At 42.3% G+C, this 13932-nt stretch overlaps 1 protein-coding gene across 9 annotated transcripts in view; it reads left to right on the forward strand.

The window, feature by feature from the left end:
* ERCC8 (ERCC excision repair 8, CSA ubiquitin ligase complex subunit) overlaps positions 1 to 13585 on the forward strand; it is a 35355-nt gene extending 21770 nt beyond the window's left edge. For 5 of the 9 annotated variants that reach the window (XM_083404231.1, XM_083404228.1, XM_083404232.1 and 2 more), the window contains 3 exons: positions 5548 to 5745; positions 10250 to 10336; positions 12739 to 12893. In XM_083404231.1, coding sequence (XP_083260357.1) covers positions 5548 to 5745; positions 10250 to 10336; positions 12739 to 12807 — 354 coding nt within the window. In that variant the 3' untranslated portion in view covers positions 12808 to 12893. Of the gene's footprint in view, positions 1 to 5547; positions 5746 to 5835; positions 5934 to 6352; positions 8497 to 9891; positions 9950 to 10249; positions 10337 to 12738 lie in introns of those variants that run through there. The other 4 variants (XR_014503084.1, XM_083404227.1, XM_083404230.1 and 1 more) reach the window with 4 other exon arrangements.
* The last annotated feature ends 347 nt before the right edge of the window (positions 13586 to 13932 follow it).

A 13932-nucleotide genomic window follows, 5' to 3' on the forward strand; every position in this document is an offset into this window, starting at 1 on the left:
GCTGCCACAGATGTTGTAATGGTAGAATTAACTTCTTAATAACTTACTTTGTTTGCCCTTTCAATCAAGTGTTAAAAATAAACTCTGTAAGAGCCACTTGTTGAACAGCAGAGGGCTGGGCACTCCACAATGGACAAAATTCTGTTTTCCCCCCATCCATCCTTACCATCAGGCTATTGATTTTCATAAACTGCTACACTGAGTTGTAGCAAACTTTCAATCTGCCTGCTGTTTCCCATCCCTGGAAGGCAGCAGAGTACACCCAACAGAACATGCCTTATATGTTTTACTGCCACTGTCACAGGCAGTATGCCCCTGAATACCCATTGCTGGGAATCACAATAGGAGAGAGTGCTGTTGTTTTCAGGTCCTGATTTTGAGCTTCCCATAGGCATCTGGTTGGTCATGGTGAGAATAAGATGCTGGTCTAGATGGGCCATTGACCTGACTCATCAAGCTCTTCTTATGTTCTCACATGGCTTGAATTCTAACTTCCCTTCTGTGAACTGCACACATTCATGGTAGGCCATGCCACCATCTTCCCTCTTCAGCTTCCTGTACCTTTGAAAATATGCTCTTGAGGGTTGTAAGACAATGGGGAAGCTTTGAAAAATGCTGCAGGGATCTGCAAAAGGAATGAGAAATCACTCTGCCTTGTGAAATGGAAGAGCAGATCAGGTTCCAAGTCAGCGTATTTAAAGTACATTTCCACAAATTTTGTATTTTCATTTATTTTATTTTATTTCTGTGTCGCTTTTCACTCACATGAGTCACAAAGTGGCTTACATACAATAAATAATAACATAGCAGAACATCGCAATTACAACACAAATCGGTTTCCAGCCATGCCCACGATCAATGGGGATTGTTCTTCGCAGTCCTCCGGGGGCTAAGAAGAAGTTCAGGCAGGGAAAAGGGAGGAAATGAGGCATAAATACTCTTGATGCTCTCCAGTGGGGTCTGGGGAGTTCACTGCATCCTGCAGGGAGATCAGGGAGTGTGCCCCTGCCATGGATGACCCTCCATTACCAGCATAATTTGGGGAAGGTTCTTCCTTAATCTGGATAATTGGCATTCATCAAGAGGCGCTTCCAAAGCATCATATCCAAATTGATCAGCTGCCAGAAGAACTGGGACTGGTTTTCTGAAGGTATTTGAAAGCTTTTCTGAAGCTTGAGAATCTCTACAACAGCTGTGAAAGGAAATGGGGAGGACAAGGTGCTTTGTGCTTTCTTATGGTTTTCTCATGGTCTTTTTCTCTCCTGTCCTCTACACAACGAAGAGGCGTGTGTAGTTGCTACTCTGCTTGTCACTTTGAGGGGGGGGGGCTTCTGATTTATGCTTTACAAGGAATTTAATAAGGTTTTGCTATGTTCCACGCCCCCTCGACCAAAGGTGAATGGACTTTACTTACGACCACTTCTGGATGGGGGTGTTGTTGGATAAATGCAGTGAGGAAAAGGGGATATGACCCACAGCTGGACAGTTGAGTTGTTGAAGAGTGGCTGAAGCTGAGAAAATATTTTGCTGTGTGTTGTGTGCCAAAAAAGAATTGCAAAGGGAAATTTAATGGCGGAAGTCTGAAAAGTTCACTCCGCGAGTTATCTATGGCTGTGGTTCTCATGTTAGTTCGATAACAGCGGAATGGAATGAAATGTGACCTTATACCACTCAGACCAACACTGCAAAGAATGGAACAACAAGAGAAGGAACTGAACTCTTTTAACACGCCAGGTCTGGAATGAAATGAAGATAAAGACTACACACGTGAAATGGATTATAAATATGTAAGATGTAACCGAGGTTGCTGTTTGTAAGGTGAAAAAGCGGACAGCTGGAAGAATGGCTTAATGACAAGTGAAGAATGTCAACTGGAGACTAAATAAGAAGGGAAGCAGTGAAAGGGGAATATCTTGGACATACGATTGTAACGGAAATGAGAAACCTGAGTTTAAGAAATTGTATTAAAGTAATTTGTTTTGATTTTTAATAATTGGGGGGGGGGATGAAAATAATTTAAAAAAACAATTACAATACAAATCATATAAAATAATTAACAAATAATCAGTAAAACAATTACAGAACATCAGTAAAACAAACACCGTCTATAAAACACTATTTACAAAGCAACTTAAAAAATAGGCTAAACAGCACAGCCACAAGAAAAGTCACATTATAAAATTCACAAAGCATTACAACAGTCATATTCCACAGAACATTATCAACAGCATTAACAAACTGACAACCAAACACAGACTAAGCACTGTTGCATTCATATATATTCTGGAGTAATTCTGCTTAAAGAAAATGAATATATTACCTTTTTTAAACTCAAGGCTCCATTGCTGCATTCAGCTCTTAAAAATTAAAAGTCCATCTTGTCTCCTTAGAAGAAAATAACTACAAACAAATCTTTAAACATACCTTCCTTTAGTTGCATGTAAACGACTCTGGCAAGTGTCATGAAAACCAGAAGAAATGCCCATATATATTTTGTGATCTGATCTGAGTTACAGTAAATGGCATACAACAGTATGTCAAAATCTTGATGCCTGAGTTGTGGGTTGATTTTCCCTTTAGCAGTTGTATGTACAACAATGTGTATAGCTCCAGTGAGCTAGCATGTACAAACATAGTAGTAGTGTTTATCTGGATTTTGGTCTGCATCTTCTTCAAGGATGTTCTGTGACATTTGAAGCCAAAGTCATTGAGCAATGGAAGGAAACCTCTGGGTCACGGGTGTCTTCATTTGGCCTGCCAGGCTGTTTTGAGCAAGCCACACTCGCCTCCCCTATACTTGACATCAGGTGTGTGGCAAGTAACAATTCCATTTGGCTTTCCTGTCCTGATTTGTTGGTGTCATCAGAGGTCTTGCTGCATGGCATGACAGTAGTTTTCCAAACAATTTGGCCTCCAGCAAAGAACAGATGTTCGCTCTAAATGATGATACAGTAGTGAGCTACTCCTGAAAATATTTCTGATTGCACCATCCAACTCATTGAAATGAATCTACAATTTATTTAATCCATACTTATGTTGCACAAATGGGTGGCTGCTTCTGAAACTTTGTGTGTCATATTTTCAGCATTTGTTGCTGTGATCCCATAATCAAAGGTATTTGAGGGAGCAATTATATTCTTGAATCCTGAATCTTCCAGAAGGGTAATCGCCTTCCACTGCATGTTACAAGATCTACAAATTTAATTCATCACTATTCACTTGAACTCTTCCTGTGAAAAGCTGCATATAAAGTACTTTGCAAAGAGACAGTGGACTTTTTCTTCTGTAATTCACCATATATTCTTGTTATCTTTCTCTTTGAAACAAAAGTTTATTGCATTATTCCAGGTGATATCTCTGTGCATGCCTTTCATGTTGTCTGTTTTCCAATTCCCTACCATACTGTACAGTAAGCCACTGGAAACTGCATGTATAATTCCAACTAGGAAAGACAATCTGCTGAAAGCAAGAGGAGTTATTCTTGCTTTTATTCTCTTCTCCCTTGGGCAAACAAAACTTGCTGTTAGTTGTAATGTCAGGTTAAGTGTTTCAGCCTATATCAACTTTATTGCACATCACCAATACAGTAAGTGGGTCTCTGCTTGTTTCATGAATCATCTTCCCTTTTTCTCACTCTGGCGTACTTTTAATTTAAGAAGCAGAAAGAATTTTCACAAGTGAGTAATCTGTTTCAGCTGAAAAAATGAACAGAAGGTTTTTCCAGGGCCAGATCACCTTCCCAACCTCTGACATTTCCTCCAGGCCTCTGGCTTGGAGACTAATCTAGGTTTCTGGTTGCTCTTTCCTGCAGCCACACAAGGCTTCACTGCTCAAGTAGAACCAAAAATTAAGTTTCTACAATAATATTCCCCCTTGGATTCAGTTATTGGGTTATAATTTTTCAACAGATTACCTCCGCTGGGATTTAGCTCCTGACACACAATGTATTTGATGCGCCTTTATTTCAGTTGCAGTGATGCTTTCATAAATTAAATGGGTAGTACTTAACCTTCTCATCTTCACACAGCTGCCTAACTCACTAGTTACTATGACATTGTGGCCAGCTGTGGTTTCCCTCATGTCCCTTGTCTAAGACCTGGACAAGACAGTTGACTTTGAAGATGATCCAAAAGCTATGGTTAACGCAGGATACAAGGTGGTCAGATTCTGAGACAAGTTAAAAAATTTCTAGTCTTTAAAAGAGTTTATCGGTTGCCTGACCATGTCCAAGTCCAATTCAGAGAAATCGTTCTTACTTTTAAAGCCCTAAGTCAGGGGTGGCCAACTCCCAAGAGACTGTGATCTACTCACAGAGATAAAAACTGGCAGTGGGTTCAGGTCAAAGTTGTTGAGCTTCTTTTTATGGGCTGCAGGGCTAAAATGTTTAACCTTTTTTAGGGGAGCCAAAGTTATTGGGCTTCTTTGGGGGGAGCCAATGATCTACCACAGACGTCCAGTGATCTACCAGTAGATCACGATCTACCTGTTGGATGTGCCTGCCCTAAGTGGTTAGGGCCCCAGGTAGAGTCTGCTTCTATATCAACCTGGTTGTGTTCCAAGGGCACCAAAAGCTCAATGGTGAGGAATGAAGGGACTGGGCTGGCACACCCGGGACATTTGGGATAGGGCACTGTGTGCTCCCTTCATGCACAATAGGGCTCATACAGTATGCCACCCAGGCGATATTATGCAAAACAGAGAATTTTATAATCTGGACATCACACTAGAGATAGCCAGATACAGTTGTGCCTTGGTTTTTGTATGCCTTGTGACTTGAATGTTTTGGCTCCCGAACGCCGCAAACCTGGAAGTAAGTAAGGTTTGCGAACGTTTTCGGGAAGCTGAACATCCAATGCGGCTTCCGATTGAGTGCAGGAAGCTCCTACAGCCAATTGGAAGCTGCGCCTTGGTTTTTGAATGTTTTTGGAAGTCAAACGGACTTCTGGAGCAGATTCCGTTGGAGAACCAAGGTACGACTGTACTAAAAAACATATCCTTGCCTGTAAGAATGCATGGACTCTGCCATGTCTTTGGGATCAAAATACATGTGCAGCAGCTTAGTAAACACAGGTGAGTCTAGTCCAGCTGGTTAATGGTTTGATTGCCTTTCTGGGAATATACTGCATATATATTATGGTCTGTTCAAGACCAGTTAAATAGTCTTCAGGAAAGAGAGTCTACTCCTGCTGGCTAGCTGCTTCCCCTTTTGATCTCACATTTTGTTCTGATGCTATCAAGTTACAAGATAACCCTGAGCCATCAACGTCAAATCTGAAACTCTATAAAATGTGACAGGTGTGTGAGTATGCATTCAACAGTATAATGACAGGAAGTGAGCTACAGCTTGTAAAGGCAGCCCTGTTCAGGGAAGTTTTTAATATGTGACATTTTAGTGTACTTTTCGTCTTTGTTGGAAGCCGCCCAGAGTCGCTGGGCGGGGTACAAATAAATTATTATTATTATTATTATTATTATTATTATCATCGTATACCTGCATTGTGACATCAGGAGCTAGCTTTAAAATCTTGTATCTTTACATCTTTACAGGTAAATTACGGGAAGGTGTGCAATGAAAGTAGAAAAGGACTCAAATTTACAGTCTCGCATGGCTGCAGTCCGGAATTTGCATTTGTGCCATATGGTAGCACTATTGCTATTTATACAATTTACTCAGGAAATCGAATGGCTATGCTTGGGGGCCATTATAGTTCCGTCGACTGCTGTGTCTTTCATCCTAATTTTCAGGTAAGTGAAGTCCTCTGGCTGATTTTTAGGCTATTTAGCCTGAAAACAGACCAGTTGTGTTTAATGGCCTTTCACTTTTGTTTGCCTCAGTACCCGATAATAAGAGATATACTGCATCTGTACATGAAGGATCTTCTTTGCTGTTGTGACTGATGGGCCAGAAGGAGTGGTCAGTATTATCTGAAAGGGTTCTGTCAGGGAACTGCCATCGGAGCTGGAGGTGGAGAGAAGGCTCCAGAGGGATGCCGGAGAGGGTCCCAGTAGGGAGAGAGGCAGCCCATCTGCTGGGGAAGAAAACCAGAGTAACACCAGTGGAGAAGGGGGGCAGATGGGGGAATCGGAGAGGTGGCTCCAGGACTCCTCGCCGGAGAGCAGCGGAGAGAGTACGGGTACTCCGCTGCCCACACCCTCTCTGCTCAGAAGACTTCCGCGCAGGGAGAGTAGGAGGAGACTGGGCGTCAAACAGCTTTTATGCTGGAAAAGGTTCAAGAAACGCCCACTGATGGATTATGCCAGCGACTGAGGCAGCCACAAAACTTGAGGCTGTCCAGACAGAAAGGGTTCAACCAGGTAACCTAGCCAGGAGTGGCGGCAACTTACGCACGAGTAATCCCTAGAACTATTACTGCATTAGCAATGAGTAGTTCTCACTGAAGAAGCATCTTAATTGTGTTTTAAAAACACACGCCCTGAAAATAATTAATACTCAAAAGCGATAGATATGGGGGTTATAGGTTTCACACCTTTTGCCTAATTAGAGTTCATGAGTGCTCAAATTGTCTGGAAAATATCCATAATGTATTGAAATAATATTTGGGAGCATCCCTGAAAAGATACATAAAATTATTTGTAGAGATTGAGGTTTGCTCTCTCTTCTGCATATACTAAAAATACTAATTTAGCTTGCCAGCTGATGCTGAATAGTGATACGTTGTACCTCTATTGAGGTAACATTTCTCATATAAAACAATACTTGCCCCCTACCTCATCTGTCAGTACAGTTCCCTCCAAATACTGGGAATGGAATTCCATTCCAGGTTCCCATATGAAAAGATATCTCCTCTTCTCCCCCTGCAAGCTGTTGTGTGGGTTCTCCCAGCCCAGTTGTGGAGAGGAAGCCTTATTGCACAAATGGAACTCCTTGCACAGGACTTCTACTGGCAGGGCTAGTCAACTGAATCCTCTCCTGTCTTAAACTGTTGTGGCTGGTATCGTCTTGAGGAATTAAACTAGGTACTTAACTTTTTTCATATAGCCTACGACCATAATGAAATTATTAGCCATTGTGGCCATCAGTAAAGAGTAGCTTTCAATGAAACCCCCCCCCAATGTTTTGTTTTTGTTTTTTAAATACAACTAAAGGCACATAATGGTGCTCAAGTGTGAACGCAAGTTGGCTATGATGCTAAGCAGGACAGACGTTGTATAACACTCTCCTAACCTTAACATTTTATCTTTATTTGTGTGTTTCTAATGGGACATCTAATGTGGAATTGCCACCAGCACAGCTATTAAACATATGAAATCCTAACTTGAAAGGCTGGCAGCATGGTGTAACATTTATGCAATAACTGACGTAAATTATAATGGGCTTGCTGGCCTCAATAAAGGCTTCCTTGTGCCTAGCAATTTGCCTGATTGAGCTGTGCACACATGCAGCGCCCTAACTGTATTCAGATTCCATGGGAAATATTTTTAGATTGTGATGTGAAAAGAGGCGAGTTTGCTAAAGCTGCTTTGCTCCATTTAGAAATAAATTGACTTGTTAAAAAAAGCCTTTCCCCCTGAAGTGTCTTGTCCCAACACCTCTAGAATCAAGTCATGTAAAGAAAGATTCATTTGTGAGTTTTCGAGAACTGCTGTAGCTGCTTTGTGCCACATCTGAAATGGTATCCTGAGTCTGCCCTGATTGCCGCTATCATTATTATTTATTGAATTTGTTAGTTGCTGATTTTCCCCAAGGCAACCCAGAGCAATTTACAACCGAACAACTAAGCTACTGACCATGGGTTGTCCATGGGACACCCTTTTTTTTTAGTCTGAGATCCTTATTCCTTTGTGGGCATCCTTCTGGGTGCTATATGCCAATAGTGAGTGTGACCAGAAAACAGGTGGATGGGACAACAGATGTGTGGCTTACTCTTGTATGGTAGGCTGCATTTCAAGTATGCAAAGGCCAGAGGTTTCAACACATACCATAGGAGCCAACTCCTAGGGGCAGTGAGAGCTTTGGCCCCCCACAAAGTTGATGGGCATTCCCATTCAAATAGTGTGTTTGCATTGTGTCATGTGATCGATTATGTGGGTTGGGGCGGGGCTTACCTGGGCCTGTATTACACTGGTACTCTAAAACCAAAACAAGCTTTAAGATAAGCTTGCCATGGCTTCCTAGCCCTAGTTATTAATATCTAGTTAGTGTTTTGGAAAAAATTCCGGGATGAGAGACTACTCAACAGCCCAGCTCATTGGGGTGCAAGTCCCCTACGGGTCTATGCAGTCAGTAAAAGAAGGAAGTTCCAGCCAAGTAATTTGGAGCAAAACAGCGGTCAGTAGACCACAATCTTTATTCTTGCGCAGCAGGTCCCCACAGGAGTAAGAACCCCGAGCATGGGGTGACATCCTCTTTTAAAACTTCCCTCTTTCCCCCAGAATACACTTCGAGCAGCATCATTGATACATCATCACTACATCACAAGCATGTCACAAATGGGGCAGGGTATACCACGCTTACATAAGTTCAACATTAGGTCACTTTATGAGACACCTTTCTCAACACCAAAAGAACAATAAAACGTTACATATCCTTGCCCTCAGGACTTGTCTGGAGGTGGGCTTTCAGAACACTTGACTTGCTAAACTGCCTCTGCGGATGTCTCTTGTTGCCCCCTTGGTCACTCCCTGGGTGGGGTGCCGTGTATGTGCTCTCACGCTTGGGGAGTTATGGCAGGATGCCCTGTTCCTGCTGTCTACAGTGATTTCCTGCTTCTTGGTTCAGGGAGGGAGGTGGAGCCCAAATTCACCTTTCTTTAAAGGTTAAAATGGCGCTGGAATGAGGAGAGTCGGTTAAAGTATGGATTTTCTACAGATTTATAAAGCTAGGTATTTTCCCTGAGCTGTCAAGTAGAAAGGATTTACAGTGGTACCTCGTGTTGCGTAACCTCTAGGTTATGGAATCTTTGGGTAACAGCCGCGGCAAACCTGGAAGTACAGTGGTGCCTCGCAAGACGAAATTAATTCATGCCGCGAGTCTCTTCGTCTAGCGGTTTTTTCGTCTTGCGAAGCAACCCTATTAGCGGTTTAGCGGATTAGCGCTATTAGCGGTTTAGCGGCTATTAGCGGCTATTAAAGGCTTAAGGGATTAGCAGATTAGCTGCTAAAAGGCTATTAGCAGCTTAGCGCCTTAGAAAAAGGGGGTGGGGAGCGAAAAAAAATCTCAAAAATCGCAAGACATTTTTGTCTTGTGAAGCAAGCCCATAGAGAAATTTGTCCTGTGAAGCGCATTAAAAAACGGAAAACCCTTTCGTCTAGCGGGTTTTCCGTCTTGCGAGCCATTCGTCTTGCTGGGCACCACTGTATATACTTCTGGGTTTCACAGCATGCACAGAAGTGCACCATGCTCATGCACAGAAGCGGTGCCTCTAGTTACGGATTTTTCAGGGTGTGCACGGCACCCCAAAACAAATTAAACCCGTAACCAGAGGTACCACTGTATTCAGGCATAATATTTGTAACATTGTAACAACTTTAAAGATGTGCCCCCCCCTGTTTGTCATTTCCGTAACATTAGTTAATTAGGCCTCATTTTGCTTTACTCTGCTGATTAACATCAGTTCAACCTTTGGCCTATAGCAAGTCATGAATAAGTTAAAGTAAACATAAGTCAATTCATAAGTGAGATAGAATAAACTCGTTTATTGCTTGTTTGCCTGCTGCTCTGAGAGCCTTTTTGGCTGAATAGCAGGGTAAAAATGCTTTAAGCAGGTAAGATGAAGTAGATGGAAATAAAAAATTCAGCAAGCTTAAGTTATTTATCAGTGTTTTTAAAATAAAAATTACTACAGAAAAAAGAATATGTTTATGCACTGCACACGTGCATTGTAATTTAGGTGCTATACTTTTTAAAAGTTATTTTATATTTTCATGCAGGACTAATCCTGTAATCCCTTCATCTACAACTTCAATACAACTATGTTGCTTTTATGAGGTATGCGAATAGAATTGGGCTTAGCGTCAGCGTGACTTTGCAGCAAATGACTTGAGATCCAACCTTAAATGCACTTCCTGGGAGTAAGTCCTCTTGCCCTTTGTGGGATTTGGGAATAAACATGCTCAAGATCACACTGTTAGTCCCACTGAAGTTGCTATGATTGGGAGAAGACTCGAGTGTGGATAATTTACTTCCTTTCCCCAGATCCCCTTCCCCCAATTCCTACTTTGCCTCAAGCTCACCTTCTTCAGTATTCAGTAACTGATCTGCGACTTTTTGTTGGTTCCTTCATGGCAGGAACTTTATAGTGGTGGGAGAGACGGCAATATCCTTGCCTGGGTACCATCTCTGAGAGAGCCAGAGCCTGATGATACTTCTGAAGAGGTAAATAGCTTTTTAGTAGAGCAAGATGAAAACTAGAGCATCTGTACACAAGGGATATATTCTGCGCATGATAGTAAAGGAAGAAATCCCTGCATGTGAGTAATGAAGTCATTGTAAGAAAGATTTCTCACTGACATGGCTGGGATGATGGATTGTAGCTCCATAAGCCTGAACAAGGTATCCATTCAGTTTAGGCTGCTGTAATGCAGGACCTGATACATTGTGTTCCTCTGCAGAACCATCACATCAGTACTGGATAATAGTTAATAGAAATCAGTATGGAATTCCAGGTCCTGGAATTGTATGGAATCCTAAATGTTATGTGGTGGTGGTGGTGGTTGTTTATTACTTATACCCCATCCATCTGACTGGGCCTCCCCAGCCACTCTGAGCAGTTTCCAACAGAATATTTAAAACACAATAAAATATCAAACATTAAAAACTTCCCTAAACAGGGCTGCCTTCAGATGTCTTCTAAAAGTCAGATAGTTGTTTATTTCCTTGACATCTGATGGGAGGGTATTCCACAGGGCGGGTGCCACTGCCGAGAAGGCCGTCTGTCTGGTTCCCTGTAACCTCATTCTCACAGTGAGGGAACCACCAGAAGGCTCCCGGCGCTGGACCTCAGTGTCCTGGCAGAACAATGTGGATGGAGACGCTCCTTCAGGTATACTGGGCTGAGGCCGTTTAGGGCTTTAAAAGTCAGCACCCACACTTTTAATTGTGCTCGGAAACATACTAGGAGCCAACGTAGGTCTTCCAGGACTGGTGTTACATGGTCTCAGCGGCCGCTCACAGTCACCGGTTTAGCTGCCACATTCTGGATTAGTTGTAGTTTCTGGGTCACCTTCAAAGGTAGAGTGCGTTGCAATAGTCCAAGTGGCAGATAAGTAGAGCATGCACCACTCTGGCAAGACAAGTCTCAGCCTGTGTACTAGATGGAGCTGGTAGACAGCTGCCCTGGACACAGAAATCACATGCATCCCAACTTGTGCAAAGTACTGTTCTGTCCCCACCCTTCTTATTTTTTTGGCCCCTGCTATCCATCTAGATCCAGTTGGCATGTCCCCTCCCTTCTGCATTTAGCCTTTCCTTTATAAATAATAAAATTATTATTGTTGTGGTCAGGGAAATTAAAATGTCATGAGAACTTAAGATACAGAATAAAATGCACGCAGAATTGGGGGGGGGGACTGGCTTGATTCCACAAATGCAACTGCATTTAGAGTACTCTGTACAGTTCTGGTCACCTCAAGAGTTGGAGAACATTTAGAAAAGGACAATCAAAATGATCAAGGGGACTGAGTGGCACCCTATGAGGAAAGGTTGCCGCATTTGGATTTAGAGAAAAGGTGAGACAAGGGAAGACTTTCCAGAGTGAGAGACTGGGAAGAGAAAGGAAAGCTCCCAGGTGAGAGCTGAGTCTACCACTGTCTTTGTGAGACAAAGCTTTTGAGGGAGGACTCTGCATCTCCTTTTCTCTTTTTCTCTCTGTTTTGTTTTTATTTATGCTGGTTTCTTTTGTCTTATTGTCTTCTCTCTCTCTCTCTCTCTCTCTCTCTCTCTCTCTCTCTCTGTGTGTGTGTGTGTCTGTGTGTGTTGTTTACTGCCCTATAACCAGTCCTTTTTTTCTTTAAAAAATGTTAAGGGGTACTCTCACTTTGACACAAGAAAATCACCATTTTATTGTTCAAATCGGGAAAAATAAATACAGTAAATGGACAAAAGTACAAAGATTCACAAACTGTTTCAGGGTATGTGTACCCCTGCGTCCCCCCAGAAAAAAGCACTGCCTATGCCCATATATTTCAGGGTGGTTCACAAAAAAAAAAGAAAAGGTGAGTAAGAGGTGACAGGATAGAATCACAGAATTGTAGAGTTGGAAGCGACCAAAGGGTCATCTAGTCCAACTCTCTGCAATGCAGGAATATCTTGCTCAATGTGGGCTAGAACCCAAGACCCTGTGATTAAGAGTCTCCTGCTCTACTAACTGAGCTACTCTCAGTCCTATGTATGGCATGGGAAAAGTGAATAGAGGAGTTTTTCTCCCTCTCTCATAATACAAGAACTCATGGACATACATCCAATGAAGCTGAATGTTGCAATCATATAGTCAGAAAATTCAGGGCAGGAAAAAAACAAAGTACTTCTAAGTACGTGGTTAAACCATAGAACTCCCACAGCAGACCTTGTTTGCTACAAATTTGGATGGTTTTAAAAGAGGATTGCCGAAATCCACGCCTCCACTGTCAGAGACAGGACATCTGATTACCAGCTTCTGTGGTCAGAATGCTGTTGTGCTCTTGCTTGTGTGCTTCCCACAGGCGTCTGGTTGGCTACTGTGAGAACAGAATGCCGGACTAGATGGACTCGCTGATGGAATCTTCTCTTCTTTTTTCCAGTTGCGGCCTCAGCAGCGCCTGAATCCTGCTTATGAAGATGCATGGAGTAGCAGCGATGAGGATGGATGAATTCTTAATAGGTTGTTGACATGAAACATTCAGCCATGCCCAGTATTTTCTGAAGAAAGAATATTAAACCACGGGTCCAGACAACAGCCTTTTGTTTCAACTGTGTAGTGTTTCTTGTTTTAAAATAATACCAGATTTTTATGTTCTGTTTGCCACTTCATAAAAACAGGCCTGCTGGATAACGCAATTCCATGAGTTCCTGTGGTCTGAGGCAGTAATGCTTCTGAATATCAGTTGCTAGAAACTGCAGGATTGGAGAGTATTGCAGGTTTCCTACAGGCACCTGGTGGGCCACTGTGAGAACAGGATGTTGGACCAGAGGGGCCACTGGCCTGATCCTGCAGGCTCTTGTGTTCTTATCTGTGTTGCTGGACTCCAGTTCCCTTTGGCTATTCTGGCTGGGGCTCATGGGAGTTTTATCTGAAGGGTCACAGGTTCCCCACCTGAACCTAAAGTATTTTTGAGGATGTCCCGAGGCAAAACTCTTCAGTTCTTAAGGAATAGTGCTTCAGAATTGTAGGTGATCAGCTGGCAAGCGTAAACTAATCATTTTGCCCCCAAGGCCTTACAAAGCTCAAAAATACTACTCACCATCGAAAAATGAGCTTTTCAAGCTTATCAAGGGTGCAATGAGATTAAGGGCCTCTATCTAAACAATAATTTGATCATTTGATTGTCCTTTTTACTGATTGTTGTCTTTTTAATTGTATATATTTCTTGTTTTATGTTGCTATAGCTGTTGGCTAATACAAATAAAGTTTATCTATCTCTCTAATGAGCTTTTCTAAAGCACAGTTAACCTCCCAATGTTTTTCTAAAGTCATATCATGGCGAACTATCTCTCCCAGCAACTCAAGGTGAAAGCTTCAGCGGCTTCTTCATCTTCCCACATCTGACCTCCAAAATGAACATTGTGTACTGTTTATTGGAACTGCTTATTACTTCTATTTGGCAGGCAGGAAGACATACTGTATTTTTCCATGTATAAGATGGCCCTATGTATAAGATGCCCCTTATTTTGGGGGACTCCAAATTGAGAAAACACCCCCTCAGCACTACCCGTGTATGAGACTAGCCCCAATTTTAAACCTAATTTTTTTGGTTTAAAAAAACCCTAGTCTTATA

The sequence above is a fragment of the Podarcis tiliguerta genome (assembly GCF_965153285.1).
Source record: "Podarcis tiliguerta genome assembly, chromosome: 11".
NCBI lineage: Eukaryota > Metazoa > Chordata > Lepidosauria > Squamata > Lacertidae > Podarcis > Podarcis tiliguerta.